Consider the following 15940-nt stretch of genomic DNA (forward strand, 5'->3'; position numbering starts at 1 on the left):
AAATTCTATTGTTAAAATAGATGATAGTTGTTTTAAATTGTAATAATATTTAACAATATTTGATGAGCATAAGATATCAGAAACATTTAAGAATCTTACCAACCACAAACTTTTGAAGGGGTAGTGTATATTGAAGAAATATTTAATATTTAAATAATACATAATCTTTTAATACAATGTCATATTTAATACAATAGTGCATATGCTTGGTTTGCACTTTAATGCACTCCTTCAATGTCAAGCACTGAATTTCATATTGATTAGTTTGAGAGTTTGAGAATGGCTCTTGATAGGTCACATGACGGGCAGGCAATCAACTGAACAAGGAGAGGAACTTTTATGCACACTCTACGTCTTTTATCTTCTCAACATTAATTACAATCATGTAATTTCTTAATTCCCAACTGTCGGCACCTCACAGATGGCAATATTATTTACAATACACAATGTTGCCTGGAGCCTGGCCAGATGCTGTCTTAATATGGATTTGATCATCTGTAACTTTGGCAGTTTGTCAATTAGTCTATTTTTTTGCAATATGAAGAAAAAAAACAGTCTGTTTATTTTCTGTTTTCTTTTGCCTTTCCCATCTTCCTTTGTAAACCAATACAAAGAGTCAGATTTAGGGAACGAGACGAAGGGTAATCAAAACAGATAAGTATAATATAGAAAGTTTTAAACAAGGGTTATTAATATCATAATGGCCATTTTAAAGAAAACTATAATTTAGAGACTTTTCAATCATGTAACTTCAGAACTAAAAATGGCCATTCGAGGTGATCATCAACCACCCACAACCCCTTCCAAAAATAATTTCCTTTGACTTAAATTTTTTTATACTGAGATGCTATTTTCTAACTCTAACACAAACTAAAACACTTTCCTAAAACATTATTTAGTATGTTTTTGAGCAGTTTATGGACTATTGCTTGACCCCATAATGCAGGTCATTTCAAGCTTATATTTGGCCTGCGATATACTTTTGAATGCATTCATAAAAATAATTACTTGATAATCTGTTATAGTGATATATTAATATATCATTCATATTAAAATATCCAATCAGTTGACTTAAATTAAAGAGAAATAACATCAATAATCAGAAAAAGAAGTTCTTTTTTTTGCATGCTGTCCAGTAACAAGACCAGTGCCTGCGGTGGCCGTGTCTGCTTTCAAACAGGGATTATGTTTAAAGCTCAATGTGTATTGTTCAATGTGACACGGTCAATTCATCATTAGTTTTGAGCGGAGAACGGATGAGTACACTTTCAATTTAGTTCACAGCCTTTCTTCATTCATCATGCCTCTTCATCATCCATCATTTCCCGCCTTTGATTTGTACAAAAAAAAACACATTTGTACAAAAAAAACACACTTTCATAAGTTTAATGCAATTAATCATGAGGCAGGATAATTTTCTATTAATGGACCACAACCATTATTTCATTATTCATTTGATGAACTTGCACAGTGTGTTTCACGGAGGTGTGATTATAAGCACTGCTCACCAAGCATGAACGGGTGCCAGTCCGGATCTTTGTTGCTGTTTCTTAAATGGCTCTGTGTACAATCTGCCTGCTCTGCCGTCCGACTGTAGCTTTTGTCTTCATATAACAAGTCCTGATAAATTGGAAAAGTTGCGGGCATAGATGAGAGCTGACCCGAAAAACAAAAGCAATCACAGTAAAGGGTAAAACGCCTGGAACGGTGAACCGCAACAGCTCTCTCATTCAAGGTGAAATTCTGCCTCCCTCTCCATAAAAAGAGAAACATGCATACGCACAGAACGCAAACAATTTATGATCTTGTTACTTGAGCTGAATCATTTCAAACCTGTCTGAATTCTTTGAAAGCTCTAAATGTTATTTTCAATACTCAGTACTGACACATAATATTAAAACTAGTTCAATTGAATACTTAACCCCTCATGTGAAAGAATGTATGGCATCTAAAGTTTTGTTTGATTCTTAAGCCTTGGTTCCAGTGTTGTGGAAAGTTAATTTTTAAAGTAATGCATTACAATATTGCATTACGCCCTAAAAAAGTACACAAAAAAATGTGATCAAAAAGTTATGAAAGCAAATGTTTTTACATTGCTTTAACTCATCAAAATAAGTTCAGCAATTTCATCTCTAACTCATCAAAAAACGTATACAAGATTCGTGTAATTTAAGTTGAAATAACATCCAAGTTGATTGTACTTAAAAATTTAAGGCAGCAACTTTTTTTTTTACATTGTAGGTTTAGTAAAAATAATGCTTTACTTTAGTTACTTGAAAAGGTAATCCAATTACATAACTTGCATCATTTGTACCTGCTTGATTCTCTTTTGTTTTGGAAACTTATGAATAGACCTGAAATAAAAGATCTGACTTAAGCAATGATAATGAATGTATAAAAATTCCAGCTGATTATAAGAACTTAATTATTTTTCAAACTGAATAGTCTTGAATCTCGCCGCAGATCAATCAGCTCTTGGGCTCAAAGAACTTCTGACTCCATTTTAGCTCAATCAAAAAGGGGAAAAAATCAATGTGGTCCAATTATACTCTATTTCATTAAGGTATGTTAATCAGGTAGAATTGCAAATGAGTTGGGCCTATGATTTTTCTTCTTGTACGCTGCCGATATACAGTAGACAGTGTTGATGAAACATTACAAGCATATTGACATCTGTTGGACGGATCAAGTGCATAACCCACCCGTTGAATCACACGTTACTTTGAACTTAAAGTTATGTTATAAAGTTATAAAATCAAAGCAACATGCAGGAAGCATTTTTCCCCCCAGATTCACAGTGTGCATGTTAAGGCATCATGCACATCCTTTGGTTCCAGCTATGGTCGAGGAGAGGACATGTCTAAGATCGCGATAAAAGCTGAGCACACTTCTTTCATTGTATTATTTTTCCTCTCCTCAGCCAGCCTTTTCATTTGGACCGTATATGTTTTTGGTAATCCAATTTTTTTCAGTCAGGTCTGGCTGGAAACTAGCAAAGAAGCATCAATTGCTGAGTGCACTGCTCAAATAAACAAAAAATATGGCATGCAAACAGGATTAAAACTGCTATTTAATTGTCTAAATAAGGTCAATTATGCAGTTAAACTGTAAAGAAAGGCATAAGCAACCACTATAAATTAGCAGATGCTTTCAAACCTTGAGTAATGTTTTATTTGTCCAGGTTTGATCATAAAACTGACTATGTTTAATAGGGTTGTGTTTGAGAACATTCGAACACTAAAACTCCTTGTGAGGTGCCGAGCTTTTCGAGAAAAGAGAGTCTGCAGAGACTTCTTCCAGTATTCCTCTATTGATTTTTCCCCTCAGAGACGTATTGTACCTCAAGATCTCATGCATTAGTGTAGGAGGTCCACTCGAGTCTCAGAAACGATGGTAGAACAATGTATTTAAAAAACATTCGGCTCTAACTAATGGCAGGTCCTCGGCAAAAGCGAGGTCATTTACCCTTCTGATTAGGTAAGCCAGTCAGTTCCAGGCAAACTGTGATTTAAAATGATGTCCAGCTTGAACTACATTCTCCAGGAAAATGATCTAATTTAGTGATTTATTCATATTTACTGAGTGTACTGGCATTACATTTGTATAGATCACATCTGGGTAAAAACAGAAATCGGGAAAATCGAATCAAAATACAGAGACGTGGCCGCCTGTCGCACGGAGTCTACATTCGAGGCTCTGCCGGGGTCACTTCCATGCTTTTTATGATGTCGCTTTGAAATCTATCCGAATCACATTAAATTGGATATAAAGATGTGCAGACACATACATCACAGTAAATGGTGTGCCAGAGCACTGCTCGTGGAGAATCCCACCTCAACAATCAGGTTATAAAATCGGCTTCAGATCCGATTAATAATTTACAATCCTGTTAGGGGAGAACAAACATTTCTGTTCAAGCAATTTAAGTTGCAGGACTGTTATTAAAGCCCACTGCTGCTTTTCGCGGGGGCTGGAGGTTCGTCTGGGGATGTGCGGTCAGTCAGAGAGAGAGAGAGAGAGAGAGAGAGAGAGGGAAGGATAGCTAAGCCTGCTTCAGCCCTCTGTGCCAGAGAATAACTATGTTCTATTTCACACTCTATGCTTTCTTTATTAAACTGCCATCGCAGTAAGCACATATTGCTCACCGTCTCCTCTTTGAATTTACCGTGACTGCACCCTCTCCTTTTCCCCGTGCTGGGAAACTTTCTGTCGACTTTCTGTAGCAAAATGTTAGCGCCTAATGACTTTATAATGGCCGACGTTTCAATGGAGCTCTAAGTAAAATGAGCTGGTGCTCGTGCAATTAAAGCTCAATGGTGCTTTGTGAATCACCCATCACTAATTGACACAAGGGAGACAGATTTGCCTTTTCGCACAGGCCTGAAAAGTGCTCGCAGGTTTAATGTAATTATTGTATATTTTATGTGCTTGTTACATTCTACACAGGTTTTGCTCACATTATGTACTTTGAGAATATTACAGGTTGACTGCTAAATACCGTATTAATAAAAATGATTAATGCTTTGAGAGATGAATGTTTCATTACATTATTTTATTAGGAAAGACAATCATGATAGTGAGCTGAGCTGTCTGATGTGGCTCAAATGTTTGGTAACAGAGACCTCTAGTGTCCACACATGAACAGCCCACTGGACCTGAGAAAAGTGTGTGCAGCTCACATTCTGTAAGAGCTTTAGGATCTTTAAGAAATCATGTAACAGGAATAAAACGTGAACATGCACAAAGTGAATATGTTAACATGCAAATCTATACACTGTATTGTGGGGGGAGCAAAACCCAACAATGATTGAGAACAAAGTGAAAATATAATGCGTTTCAGCAAGTACTGTAGCTATGTATCAACAATTTGTTAAGATTTATGTACACAAAAAAGGAAAAGTTCAGATCTCAAGAATATATTTTCCAGTTTAAAAAAAAAATGCTGAATCAAAAAGAGCAACATTGCACAGCAGCGGAACTGTGCCGATTGTGTCCGTTGGCTCACTTTCAGATCAAGTTCATAAATAGTGTGAGCTGAAATTTACATGGGATCAACAAAGGCTTCGTGAGAGTCCGAGCCTACGATCATACTGCTGTACATCTTCTGTTGCTCCTCCTTGTATGACTCCTTGACCTTTGCTCTCTTCAGTCCTCCATCCCTGCAACATAACAATACTTAATCTATAGCAAATCTATATAATCTATAGCAATTTGTGACTTGCCAGGCTAATAGTTAATAATTTTGAGATTATATTGCCACTCATATTAATCATCCTTACACTAGTACTAACAACTTTAATGGAAATTTAAATATTATGAATAGATAATTAATAATGTCTTCTCCAGAGAAAGTAAAAATAAATTGAATGATAAAAAATGCTTACATATATGCACATTTAATTTATTTTAAAAAAAATGTGAGTGTAAATATATGTATTAACACAATAAGTTTATATTCTTACCAGGACAAATCCACCAGTCCTCCCTGATATGCAATTGCTGATTTTACTCTGTTAGCAAAATGAACAGCGTCCTCTCCATCCTACAAAATACATATTCAGATACAATGAAATAAGGAACCAAGGCTAAGTTAAGTTTAAACACACCTGAAATGCTCATAAAAGTAATTTAAACCAAGAAATAACACAATCAAACTGGGGAATTATGTCACCCTGTGCTTATACTACAGTTCTGCATGCTCTGATGCTGTACAATTAATCGTTAAAATATTGCAATCTCGATTCAAACACCCACGTAATCTCATTCCTAAATGACAACGATTCGCCTGTGTGTGTGTCAATTAAACATTTGACAAAATCACACCGGAACATTCAAATCTGTGTTCGTGCTGCTGCTGAGCCAGAGAGAGCAATTGTCATGTATAGGCATTAAACGGCTTCACAAACAGTATTTTCAACTACACAGTATCGTTTCTTCTGTGTTGCAAAATATTAAAATTAGCATATAAGTACTGGGATAAAAGTTTATAGGTCAGATATAAACACTGATGTCAATAGTAGCGATCAAAATAGAGCAAATCACCTTTTGAAACTAACTTGGCGCTTCAAATAACGATTACATAGTAACGCCACTAGGTGTAAAAAAAGTGACTGTTAAAAAATGTATTTGTCATTGAATCATTCATTTAAGAAGTTTGTTCAAAAAGGCTGATTCATCCAGCAATGATACAATGAGACATCATTCATTAAAACCGATTTAAAAAAAATAATTCATTCAAATGAATTAAACATTGTAAATAGACTGCAGCAATTAACAAGCAGTCAGAACCTCTAATAAATTACATGTCATTTTGTCTAGTTGTCTGTACAGAATCATGGGAGAATTGTGATCTTAGTTTGAAACAAAAAAATTGTGATTCTCAATTTACCCAGAATCGTGCAGCTTTACCGGATGCATTCTTGGATGCTTTTAAACAATTTTGAAATAAAAATCAATGAATAAAATAATTGTTTTTATAAATTCATGTTTCTGCTTAGGCTCTAGCATTCGTGGAACCTTACATAGGACGGATGGACAGACAGACAGATAGATGTTTCTGCATACCTGTCGAGTCATAGGTGGGAGGTACCACACGTTGCACACAATGGCCCAGCTTGTCATCATTCTGAGGATGTAGCTCACCATGTTATACTTGGCACTGTTCCAGAAGGCATCTCCAAACTGAGGGTCATACTGAAAGAGAGAAGTACATGAGGTATGTCCCTTTCAGAGGGTGCCTGTAATACTGCCGTAGGAAAACACCGGCTTGATGGCACTCGATACCTTGATTGCAACTGGGTATATAGTTCCACCTATTTCAAAGCTTCCCTTCTTGAACATCATGACTGATGTATTATTAATGCAAGTTCCTAAAATGAACACAAAGACAGAGCATAGAGAGTTTGGGAATAGGATAACAAATGGCATAGATATATATTCAAATAAATATGTGAAGTATATATAAATTAAATGGGTATACTATGATTTTTGATACTTTCTTTCATAGTAGATTTGCTGCATAATTAATGCTTTACTATATGCATAATGACACATGAATATAACTTGTACCCTCTGGGAAGATCAAGATTGGCAGCTTAGTTTTATCAGCAATATGGTCTTTCAACCTGTGGATAAAGAAAAACTGAGGCTTTATGTTCTAAGCGAGGACATACCAACTCCAACAGACTAATAAATACACACTTTGTCACCTTTTGGCAACCGCATGGCGATCTTTCATCTCTGATCTCTCAAACCAAACATGAGGACAGGATCGCACTATTGACCTCTGAATGACCCCCAAGAGGCCTCCATGAACTTGACCTACCTGAGGAGAATAAAACTGAGTTAAAGACACCTGAGACCTTCTACAGACACACAGCGTCACACATATGATAAAGTTAGTGTGACTCACCATAGCATAACATCCATCGTTCGCCAGAATGACAATGTCAATAGGGGAGGTGTGGTTCGCCACACAGATACCTCCTTTTTTTGGACGATTCTCTCTGTTATGCATCCCATGAGACAAATATAAGAAACAATGTTCATTTGACTATATTAGGGAGTGTTGAAAAGAAAAAGATGTGTATGTATGGCCGAGAATGACAATGAGACATAACGACCCCCTTATCCATCTCAGCAAATACATTGTAAGCCACTGTAATTTCTAGAGATTCTAACTAAAACTCTTATCTTGTCGCTGAATTGCTTGTATCCACAGCAGTCATCCTTTAGCTTCTTTTATTTTTAAGTTACTTAGTCATATTTTACTTTCTAAATGTGCTGCAATGGTTGCAAAATGCAAAAACAAATATAAATAAGTCCACAGTAAATGATATGTACGCCACTGTTTTCGTGACCAGTTTGTGTTAGAATGCTAGGGAGAATGCTGGAGAAAACTTGAGAAGCAGGGAAACTGAAAACAACGAGACAACGATCAAAGTGGAATGACTGGGATAAAAAAAGAAGCAGTGACTCACTTATTATGATAGTGGATGGTTGCAGACAGGCCTCTGGCACATATTCTGTAGCATGTAATATGAACCAAATCACTGAGCCAGTTCTTCACACTGAAAGAGACACAAACCCTTCCTTTAAAGAAATGCTTCTTCAAACTCAGTCAAAATACTGAAATATCATTCCATCCATATATAACAAACATATTTGAAAATACTTTTTTTTTAAGTTGAACATATCTAATTCAGTCAGTCCATAAACGGAGGACAAGAGAATATGGTATTATTACTGTAATTATGGCATGCAATATTAATTACTTGCTGTTAGGAAGCAGTCCAACAAGAGTAGTTCCTATCACCAACCAGCTCAATCCGATAGCAGCCAAAGTGATCCTATGAAAGAACAATAATATGATCCATATACATATGGATGATTCACAAAAAAACATGGCCAGGTCACAATAATGAGAATGTAGGAAATGTGCTTAAGTGTCTATATATATATATATATATATATATATATATATATATATATATATACACACACACACACACACACACACACACACACACACACACACACACACACACGTGTGCTGGTCATATAATTAGAATATCATCAAAAAGTTGATTTATTTCTGTAATTCCATTAAAAAAGTGAAATTTGGATATTATATTCTTTCATTACACACAGACTGATATAATTCAAGTATTCAGTCCTTTTAATTTTGATGATTATAACTGACAACTAATAAAAACCCCAAAATCAGTTTCTCAGAAAATTAGAATATTGTGAAAAGGTTCAATATTGAAGACACCTATTTCCACACTCTAATCAGCTAATTAACTCAAAACACCTTCAAAGGCCTTTAAATGGTCTCTCAGTCTAGTTCTGTAGGCTACACAATCATGGGGAAGACTGCTGATCTGACAGCTGTCCAAAAGACGACCATTGACATATTGCACAAGGAGGGCAAGACACAAAAGGTCATTGCTAAAGAGGCTGGCTGTTCACAGAGCTCTGTGTCCAAGCACATTAATAGAGAGGCAAAGGGAAGGAAAAGATGTGGTAGAAAAAAAAGTGTACAAGCAATAGGGATAACCGCACCCTGGAGAGGATTGTGAAACAAATCCCATTCAAAAATGTGGGGGAGATTCACAAAGAGTGGACTGCAGCTGGAGTCAGTGCTTCAAGTACCACCACGGACAGACGTATTCAAGGCATAGGTTTCAGCTGTTGTGTCAAGCCACTCTTGAACAAGACACAGCGTCAGAAGCGTCTCGCCCGGGCTAAAGACAAAAAGGACTGGACTGCTGCTGAGTGGTCCAAAGTTATGTTCTCTGATGAAAGTAAATTTTGCATTTCCTTTGGAAATCAAGGTCCCAGAGTCTGGAGGAAGAGAGGAGAGGCACAGAATCCACATTGCTTGAAGTCCAGTGTAAAGTTTCCACAGTCAGTGATGGTTTGGGGTGCCATGTCATCTGCTGGTGGTGGTCCAATGTGTTTTTCTGAGGGCCAAGTTCAACGCAGCCGTCTACCAGGAAGTTTTTGAGCACTTCATGCTTCCTGCTGCAGACCAACTTTATGGAGATGCAGATTTCACTTTCCAACAGGACTTGGCACCTGCACACAATGCCAAAGCTACCAGTACCTGGTTTAAGGACCATGGTATCCCTGTTCTTAATTTGGCCAGCAAACTCGCCTGATAATACCCTATAGAAAATCTATGGGAAGAGGAAGATACGATACGCCAGACCCAACAATGCAGAAGAGCTGAAGGCCACTATCAGAGCAACCTGGGCTCTCATAACACCTGAGCAGTGGCACAGACTGATTGACTCCATGCCACGCCGCGTTGCTGCAGTAATTTAGGCAAAAGGAGCCCCGACTAAGTATTGAGTGCTGTACTGAATTTGGGATTTTCATTAGTTGTCAGTTTTAATCACCACAATTAAATGAAGTAAACATTTGAAATATATCAGTCTGTGTGTAATAAATGAATATAATATCCAAATTTCACTTTTTGAATGGAATTACTGAAATAAATCAACTTTTTGATGATATTCTAATATATATATATATATATATATATATATATATATATACACTGTATAAGTATATAAACATATAAACATTACAATCGTAATTTAGCTCTCTGTGCTGCGGATTTTATGGAAGACAGCTTCCAGAATCTCCACAATTCAATGTCGGATTCAACAACAAACTGTTACTAAAGCATCAATCAGTTCCAACTTTAAAACCAGAGGTAGCAGTTGTTGGGCCACAACCTGTAAGTAAGACTTAATAATTTTAAATGTATTTGCATGTATAATTTTAGACGTAATGTTTTAGTTTTATCAAGGACATAAACAAATGCCAGCGCTGGCTTTAGTAGCCACTTAGTTATGCTATTTCTTATGTCTATGACAAACGCGTACAAACATTTCGGACGTGAATTTGTAATTATGTACTAATTTTGTAAATGTATTTTCCATACTTTGACGTAATTTTTCGATTTGATCAAGAACGTAAACCAATGCCAACGCTGTTTGTTTATAGTAGCCAGTTAGTTCGATGCTATTTTGCGTGTATAAGACAAACATCTATAAAGTTCAAAAAATTATATGTAATCGCAACAGCAAACTTCAGCTGCTGTTATCAGTGTACAGTATGGTTTGTTTACAGGTTTTATGTATTGTTTATCTCCATACGTATTACTGTTATAGATATAAATTGTCACATGTACACCTAAAGAAAACGATACACCGAGTAAACTAAGTTTTGTGAATAGATAAACGGTTGTTCATTATATCGATAAAACAATAACTTTAAAAAACGGTATTACTCCGTCATTTATTCAGTTATATTAAATATTTAATCAGGAGAAAACCATATCTCAAAAGCAAACAAGCAGCAATAGCTTTTTCAAATAACAGCATATCTAAATTCTTATATAATAAGAGTAGAATAGAATAATAATGATACAAAAATGTACCATTCAGAAATGTTTTGTAAGAGCCATGTTTGGGGAGGTTCTGCTTGAACTCTCATTACCGCTTTCTGGGTCTGATTCTGGCTCAAACTGATACGCAGTATTGACACCATTATTTACATTTGACCGGAGCACATGCAGCTTTCGTCGTAAAGGTAATGGGCGTGAAGTTTCCGGACAACGTGCGCTACGCAGTTTATCCAATTGCAACACACCAACCCAACTAACCAATCTGAGCCCATTGCCTGTTTCTGAGGGAGTGGTTTCATAGAATCAGGAAGTCAACCGGTCGTTCAAATGACAGAGGAGAAAGCGGCTTACAACAAAGGTGAAATTTATGAAAAATAAGACTTAAAATAAAAAATAAAAACACGAAGACATGTCATATTGCACCCCATAAACACAATCATGCAAAGAAAAAAAGCAGTAAACCACCCTTTTAATATTTTGAAGTCCCTAATATTTTTTAAAATGTAGTTTATTCCTGTGATGTCTCCAGTCTTCAGTGTCACATGGTCCTACAGAAATCATTCAGATATGCAGATTTGGTGTTCAAACATTTCAACAATTCTGCTGAAAACTGTTGTGCTGCTTAATATTTTTGGGGGACAGTAATAATTTTTTTCTGGATTATTTGATGAATAGAAAGTAACCTTCGATGAAAGTAAAAATAACGTTTTTTAATAACGTAAATGTCTTAATTGTCACTTTTGATAATTATAATGCAACCTTGATTAATTTATGTCACTTAATGAGTAAAAAATCAGTTCAAGCTCACCTGAGAGGCAATAAAATACAGTAACGTATAAAAACTCCCAGGCCCCATATGATGGTGAGCCGCACGCTGATGTAGCGAAAGTTGTTGTTGGTTCTCGTGAGAAGGTTCCAGGAAGCCAGTTCCTCCGACGTGAAGCGCTGAGTCACCTGATCCTCGACAATGTTCTCAATGCCGTTCTTACAGAAATAGAAGACATCACACAGAGTAAAGTCTCCCCCCGCCAGATTTTTGGGATGGGACCGTCGCAGTTCTTCGATCTCCTCCTCCATAGAACCGTCCTCTTTTTCGATTATCCCTGAGAAGACATTATGAGTTTGAAATGAGTTCTTTTCTTGAGAATCCCACATGAGCACACAATGCTTTTGTGACACAGTTGCCGCTATATACTTTACTTTCTTTGTTTTCTGGAGCAAGTATTATTTCTAATGCAAGTATGATTTCATGTGTGCCCTGAGATCAGGATTCATACAGTTCATCAGCGAAAATACCCTGCCTGAAACCGGGTAAAGTTCATAAATAAGATCAACTGAAATTAGGAAATCCGTCACTTGCTGCAATACCAAATACAGCGTGTTCAACAGACTCACCATGACTGACAGGCATAAGGCCAATAAATAATAAAAGCATTTAACAAATTATTTTCTTATACAACGAGTTAACTTAAACTAAGATTTATAAATATGAGCAATGAATAATTAAATAGGACAAACAAAAGGCAGCAAATTAATCCACACTTTGTTATGATTGTGTAATATGCAGCATTAAAAACACCAAAAAAGAAGCTGTGGCTTCACATGACCTTTTCTTGAAATCAAATGCTTGTGTTTTATGCACATGATGTCTTATAGTCATAAATATTTTTCCTGGACAGACACGCTCACTGACCGTTGGCTGACTGTGATGGCAGTGTTGGCTGTTCCTTCTGTCCTCTTTGGATCCTGAGAGTCGCCCACTAAACAGAACAGTTATTTATGGGTAACCTTTGACACAATGCTTCCTACAACCACAAGTTCAAAGTGCAATGTCTTTCTCTGAAATAAATACTAAAAGCAAAACCCCTGAAAATGACATTTATTTTAATTTCATGCTTTTTGACCCTCTTTTGCAAGTTTTTCTTGGCATCATCAACTTCTGTCATGTCTAAAGAAAGTAAAAAAGCTTTCCAAGTTTGCAACTACAATTAATTGAAATATTATCAGGCATGGAAAGCAATTAATAGTCATATGTCTTTAGAAATGAGAAATGACTGATAGCCTTTACCTCTAGTATCTTAACCAGAACCTTGATGTAGATATCTGTGAATCCCAGGGAGACACCAAACATGGCAGGTAACATGATGAGCCCCACTACTATGGATAGCCACAACTGGAAGAGAACAAGTGCGACGTCCCAAGCACTTTCCATCTCTCTGCTCTCCTTCCTGTCAGTCTATGGGACTGGGCTCTGGGCTCAGGCCATCTGCTCAAATAGGTGAAGATAAAAGCCAAAACAGAGGTGGTGCTTGTTTAAAAGGCCATGTTGCAATCAATGTGTTAATACTGTCTCTGGTCTCTTTTCTTGTGGTTGGCCTGCTTCTGTATTACTGTACAGTCCCTGACCCATTTTTGCAGAGTTCCCTTTAAAAAAATGCACTGTAATCATTTTTAAAAAAAATCAAATTTCAGCTGATTTGTTGCCTTATTTAAAAAAAGAACAAAACAAATCGAACAAATGTTCCTATCTAATATTTTCATTGTACTTTTTAAAGTTATTAATGGTCCCATGGATATCTGTTATGATTTTACTTAACCAGACTATTATGTAAAATCAAACACCTTATAAGAAGCCATTTTTAGCAATTGTCATTTTATTTCATATAATTTTCTTTAAAGTTTTTATTATAGTGGCAGCTAATAGGCCTGTCAGTTTATTTGAGTAACAATAGCTGTAGTCAATTTTATTATTTTTATTTTATTTGTGGCTTTCTGTAGTAACTATGCCTTTTTTCACATTTGTGGCTAACAGCTGTAGCTATTATGTTTTGATTTGATATTTGTGGCTAGCTGGAGTAATTATGGTATTTTTCATTTTATGATATTTATGATTTCTATCTGTAGAAACTGTGGTTTTTTTTGTAAGATTATTATTTATTTAATGAAATTTGTGTCTTTCTAACATAGCTGTGCTCTAGTAGCAATGGTAGGTTACACTTTATTTAAGGTTTGATTGTTACAGTGTAATTAAATATTTAAGTACAGTGTAATATTAATTAATTAGATGTACTTACTAGTGTTAGGGTAGGATTAGGGTTAGTTGAGGGTTAGGGTTGAGGGTTAGTTGCATGTAATTATGCATAATTTACTGTTATTGCTATGGTAATTACATGTAACATATGTAACAAGAACACTGTAAAATAAAGTGTTACCCAATGGTATTTAGGCGGAAACTCTGAAAATTGGGTCTCCGTAATGTATTAATCCTCCTTATCTTGCTCCTTAAACGACATAATATTTTCTTATTACAATTCTGCTGGATGAGTTTGACAAACTATAATAGCACATATGAAGTAATCATCGAGAACTTTAAAGGCTTGAGTTGTCCGTCTGTTACTTTTCCGTTATTAGAAAACCCCGTGGCATACGATGAACAGTAAAACAACAGCAACCAAACAAGTGTTAAGACTCAGTACACACACCTTCACAATACCAGGATAACATTCAATTCTTCATTCCCGACGTCTGGAGCTGATTTTTCATACACTGACTGTGTCCCAAATCCCGAAACTATGTCCGAAAAAGTTCTCGTGTGACTGGTCACAAAGTTCGGACATATAATATGGTTAAATCGTGCACTATCGCCTCCTTGTGGTAAAAACAAAGGTTTCACGTTTCAAACTGCTTTATCATTATAGTGGTTTACAGCCCTAATAGTAATAAACAATACATTTCTTGTTAAATGACAAGTTAATCTATTGGTCATAAAAATACACTGAAATGGGCAATTCGTATGTGACAAAATATAAAGTATATATTAAACAAACAAGAATATATATTTTTTCTTTCTAAAAAGTCAATATATTTATACAAATTTTCAGTAGATAATAGATAAACAACTTTAACAACTCAGTTTTTTAGTTTACTGGGAAATACAAACGCCAGCGTTGTTTTCTTCAAAACAAAATATACTTCGAGAGAGAGAGAGAGAGAGAGAGAGAGAGAGAGAGAGAGAGAGAGAGAGAATACACATTTCAAGGATAGTTTATCAAGTTAGTTTATCATAGTTATATGCATAGTTGCCTAATATGTTTCTATGGGCCGCTCGTCCGCCATATTGGAACGGTCAAAGCAGGTCCGTGAACATTCGACATCAAGTTAACTGCGCATCTCTGCAGCCGAAGTTAGATGCAGCATGTATCAAGATCTATATCTGCAATAGACTCCAGAAGATGATTTTGCTAAACTCAATACAACAGGACGAAGGCGTCCTGTTGACCTGACATTAAAATGTTACCATAGTAAAACCATTAAAACGCACCATAGTGAAAACCTGTAATATTGAGTTAATACGTATAAAACACAAATCAACACATTCTCACCTGTGAAAGGTTATCCCATTTCTTTAGGAATTTAAATCTCGGCGGATTCACAACCAGAAGCTGTGCAGTGTTGTGGTTTCATGATTGTGAGTGACGAACATGACGATATGCTGAACCGTTTTAAGTGGGTGCGTCGAGCAATAGAATATATGATATAGATACCTCATTCGCGCTGCAAGCCGTCCGCCATATTGGAGCGGAAGTTGACTGAGCTTCTGCAACGTAGTTAGATGCATGTATGATGAACATCAAATAGACTCCACCAGATGATTCTGCTAAACTAAACACAACACAACAAGACGAAGGGGTCAGCTGACACGACGTTAAAAAGTTCCCAAAGTTAAAAGTAAAAACAAAAAAGTACTACAGTAAAAACATGTAATATTGAGTTAATACTTATAAAAACGTATGTTAATACTTATAATACTTATGAAAGGTTATCCCATTTCTTAGGGAATTTAAATCTCGGCGGTTTCACATCCAGTAACTACGCTATGATGTGGCATCATGGATTTTTACTGTGAGTGACGACACGCTGACCGTTGCAAGATGGCGGGCGCGCCTACGTGTCTGCTGCGGTGAAATGTGATTCTACATATACATTTCTATGCGCCGAGCTGCCGACGTGTGCGCGGTCGAA

The 15940-nt window shown here is 36.2% G+C and overlaps 1 protein-coding gene across 3 annotated transcripts; it reads right to left on the bottom strand.

Annotated features, from left to right (window-relative positions):
* Positions 1-4537: 4537 nt before the first annotated feature.
* gpat3 (glycerol-3-phosphate acyltransferase 3) lies at positions 4538-15931 on the bottom strand. Of its 3 annotated transcripts, none has more exons than XM_077232923.1 (15): positions 15728-15931; positions 15301-15580; positions 14401-14514; positions 12987-13184; positions 12612-12678; positions 11727-12021; positions 8274-8348; positions 7980-8069; positions 7412-7505; positions 7209-7324; positions 7069-7124; positions 6784-6869; positions 6565-6693; positions 5463-5542; positions 4538-5159 (listed from the first exon to the last, which is right to left on the bottom strand). In XM_077232923.1, exons 4-15 carry the CDS (start codon positions 13128-13130, stop codon positions 5042-5044), a joined length of 1350 nt encoding a protein of 449 aa, XP_077089038.1. In that variant the 5' UTR covers positions 13131-13184; positions 14401-14514; positions 15301-15580; positions 15728-15931; the 3' UTR covers positions 4538-5041. The 3 variants fall into 3 exon arrangements, with proteins under 3 accessions (XP_077089038.1, XP_077089035.1, XP_077089037.1); XM_077232920.1 differs by having other exon boundaries at positions 14401-14566; XM_077232922.1 differs by having other exon boundaries at positions 14401-14566; positions 15301-15515; positions 15728-15842.
* Between the last annotated feature and the right edge of the window lie 9 nt (positions 15932-15940).

Source organism: Siphateles boraxobius, unplaced genomic scaffold (assembly GCF_051911475.1).
Source record: "Siphateles boraxobius isolate OS27281-9 unplaced genomic scaffold, OSU_SipBor_1 18, whole genome shotgun sequence".
Classification (NCBI taxonomy): Eukaryota; Metazoa; Chordata; class Actinopteri; order Cypriniformes; family Leuciscidae; genus Siphateles; species Siphateles boraxobius.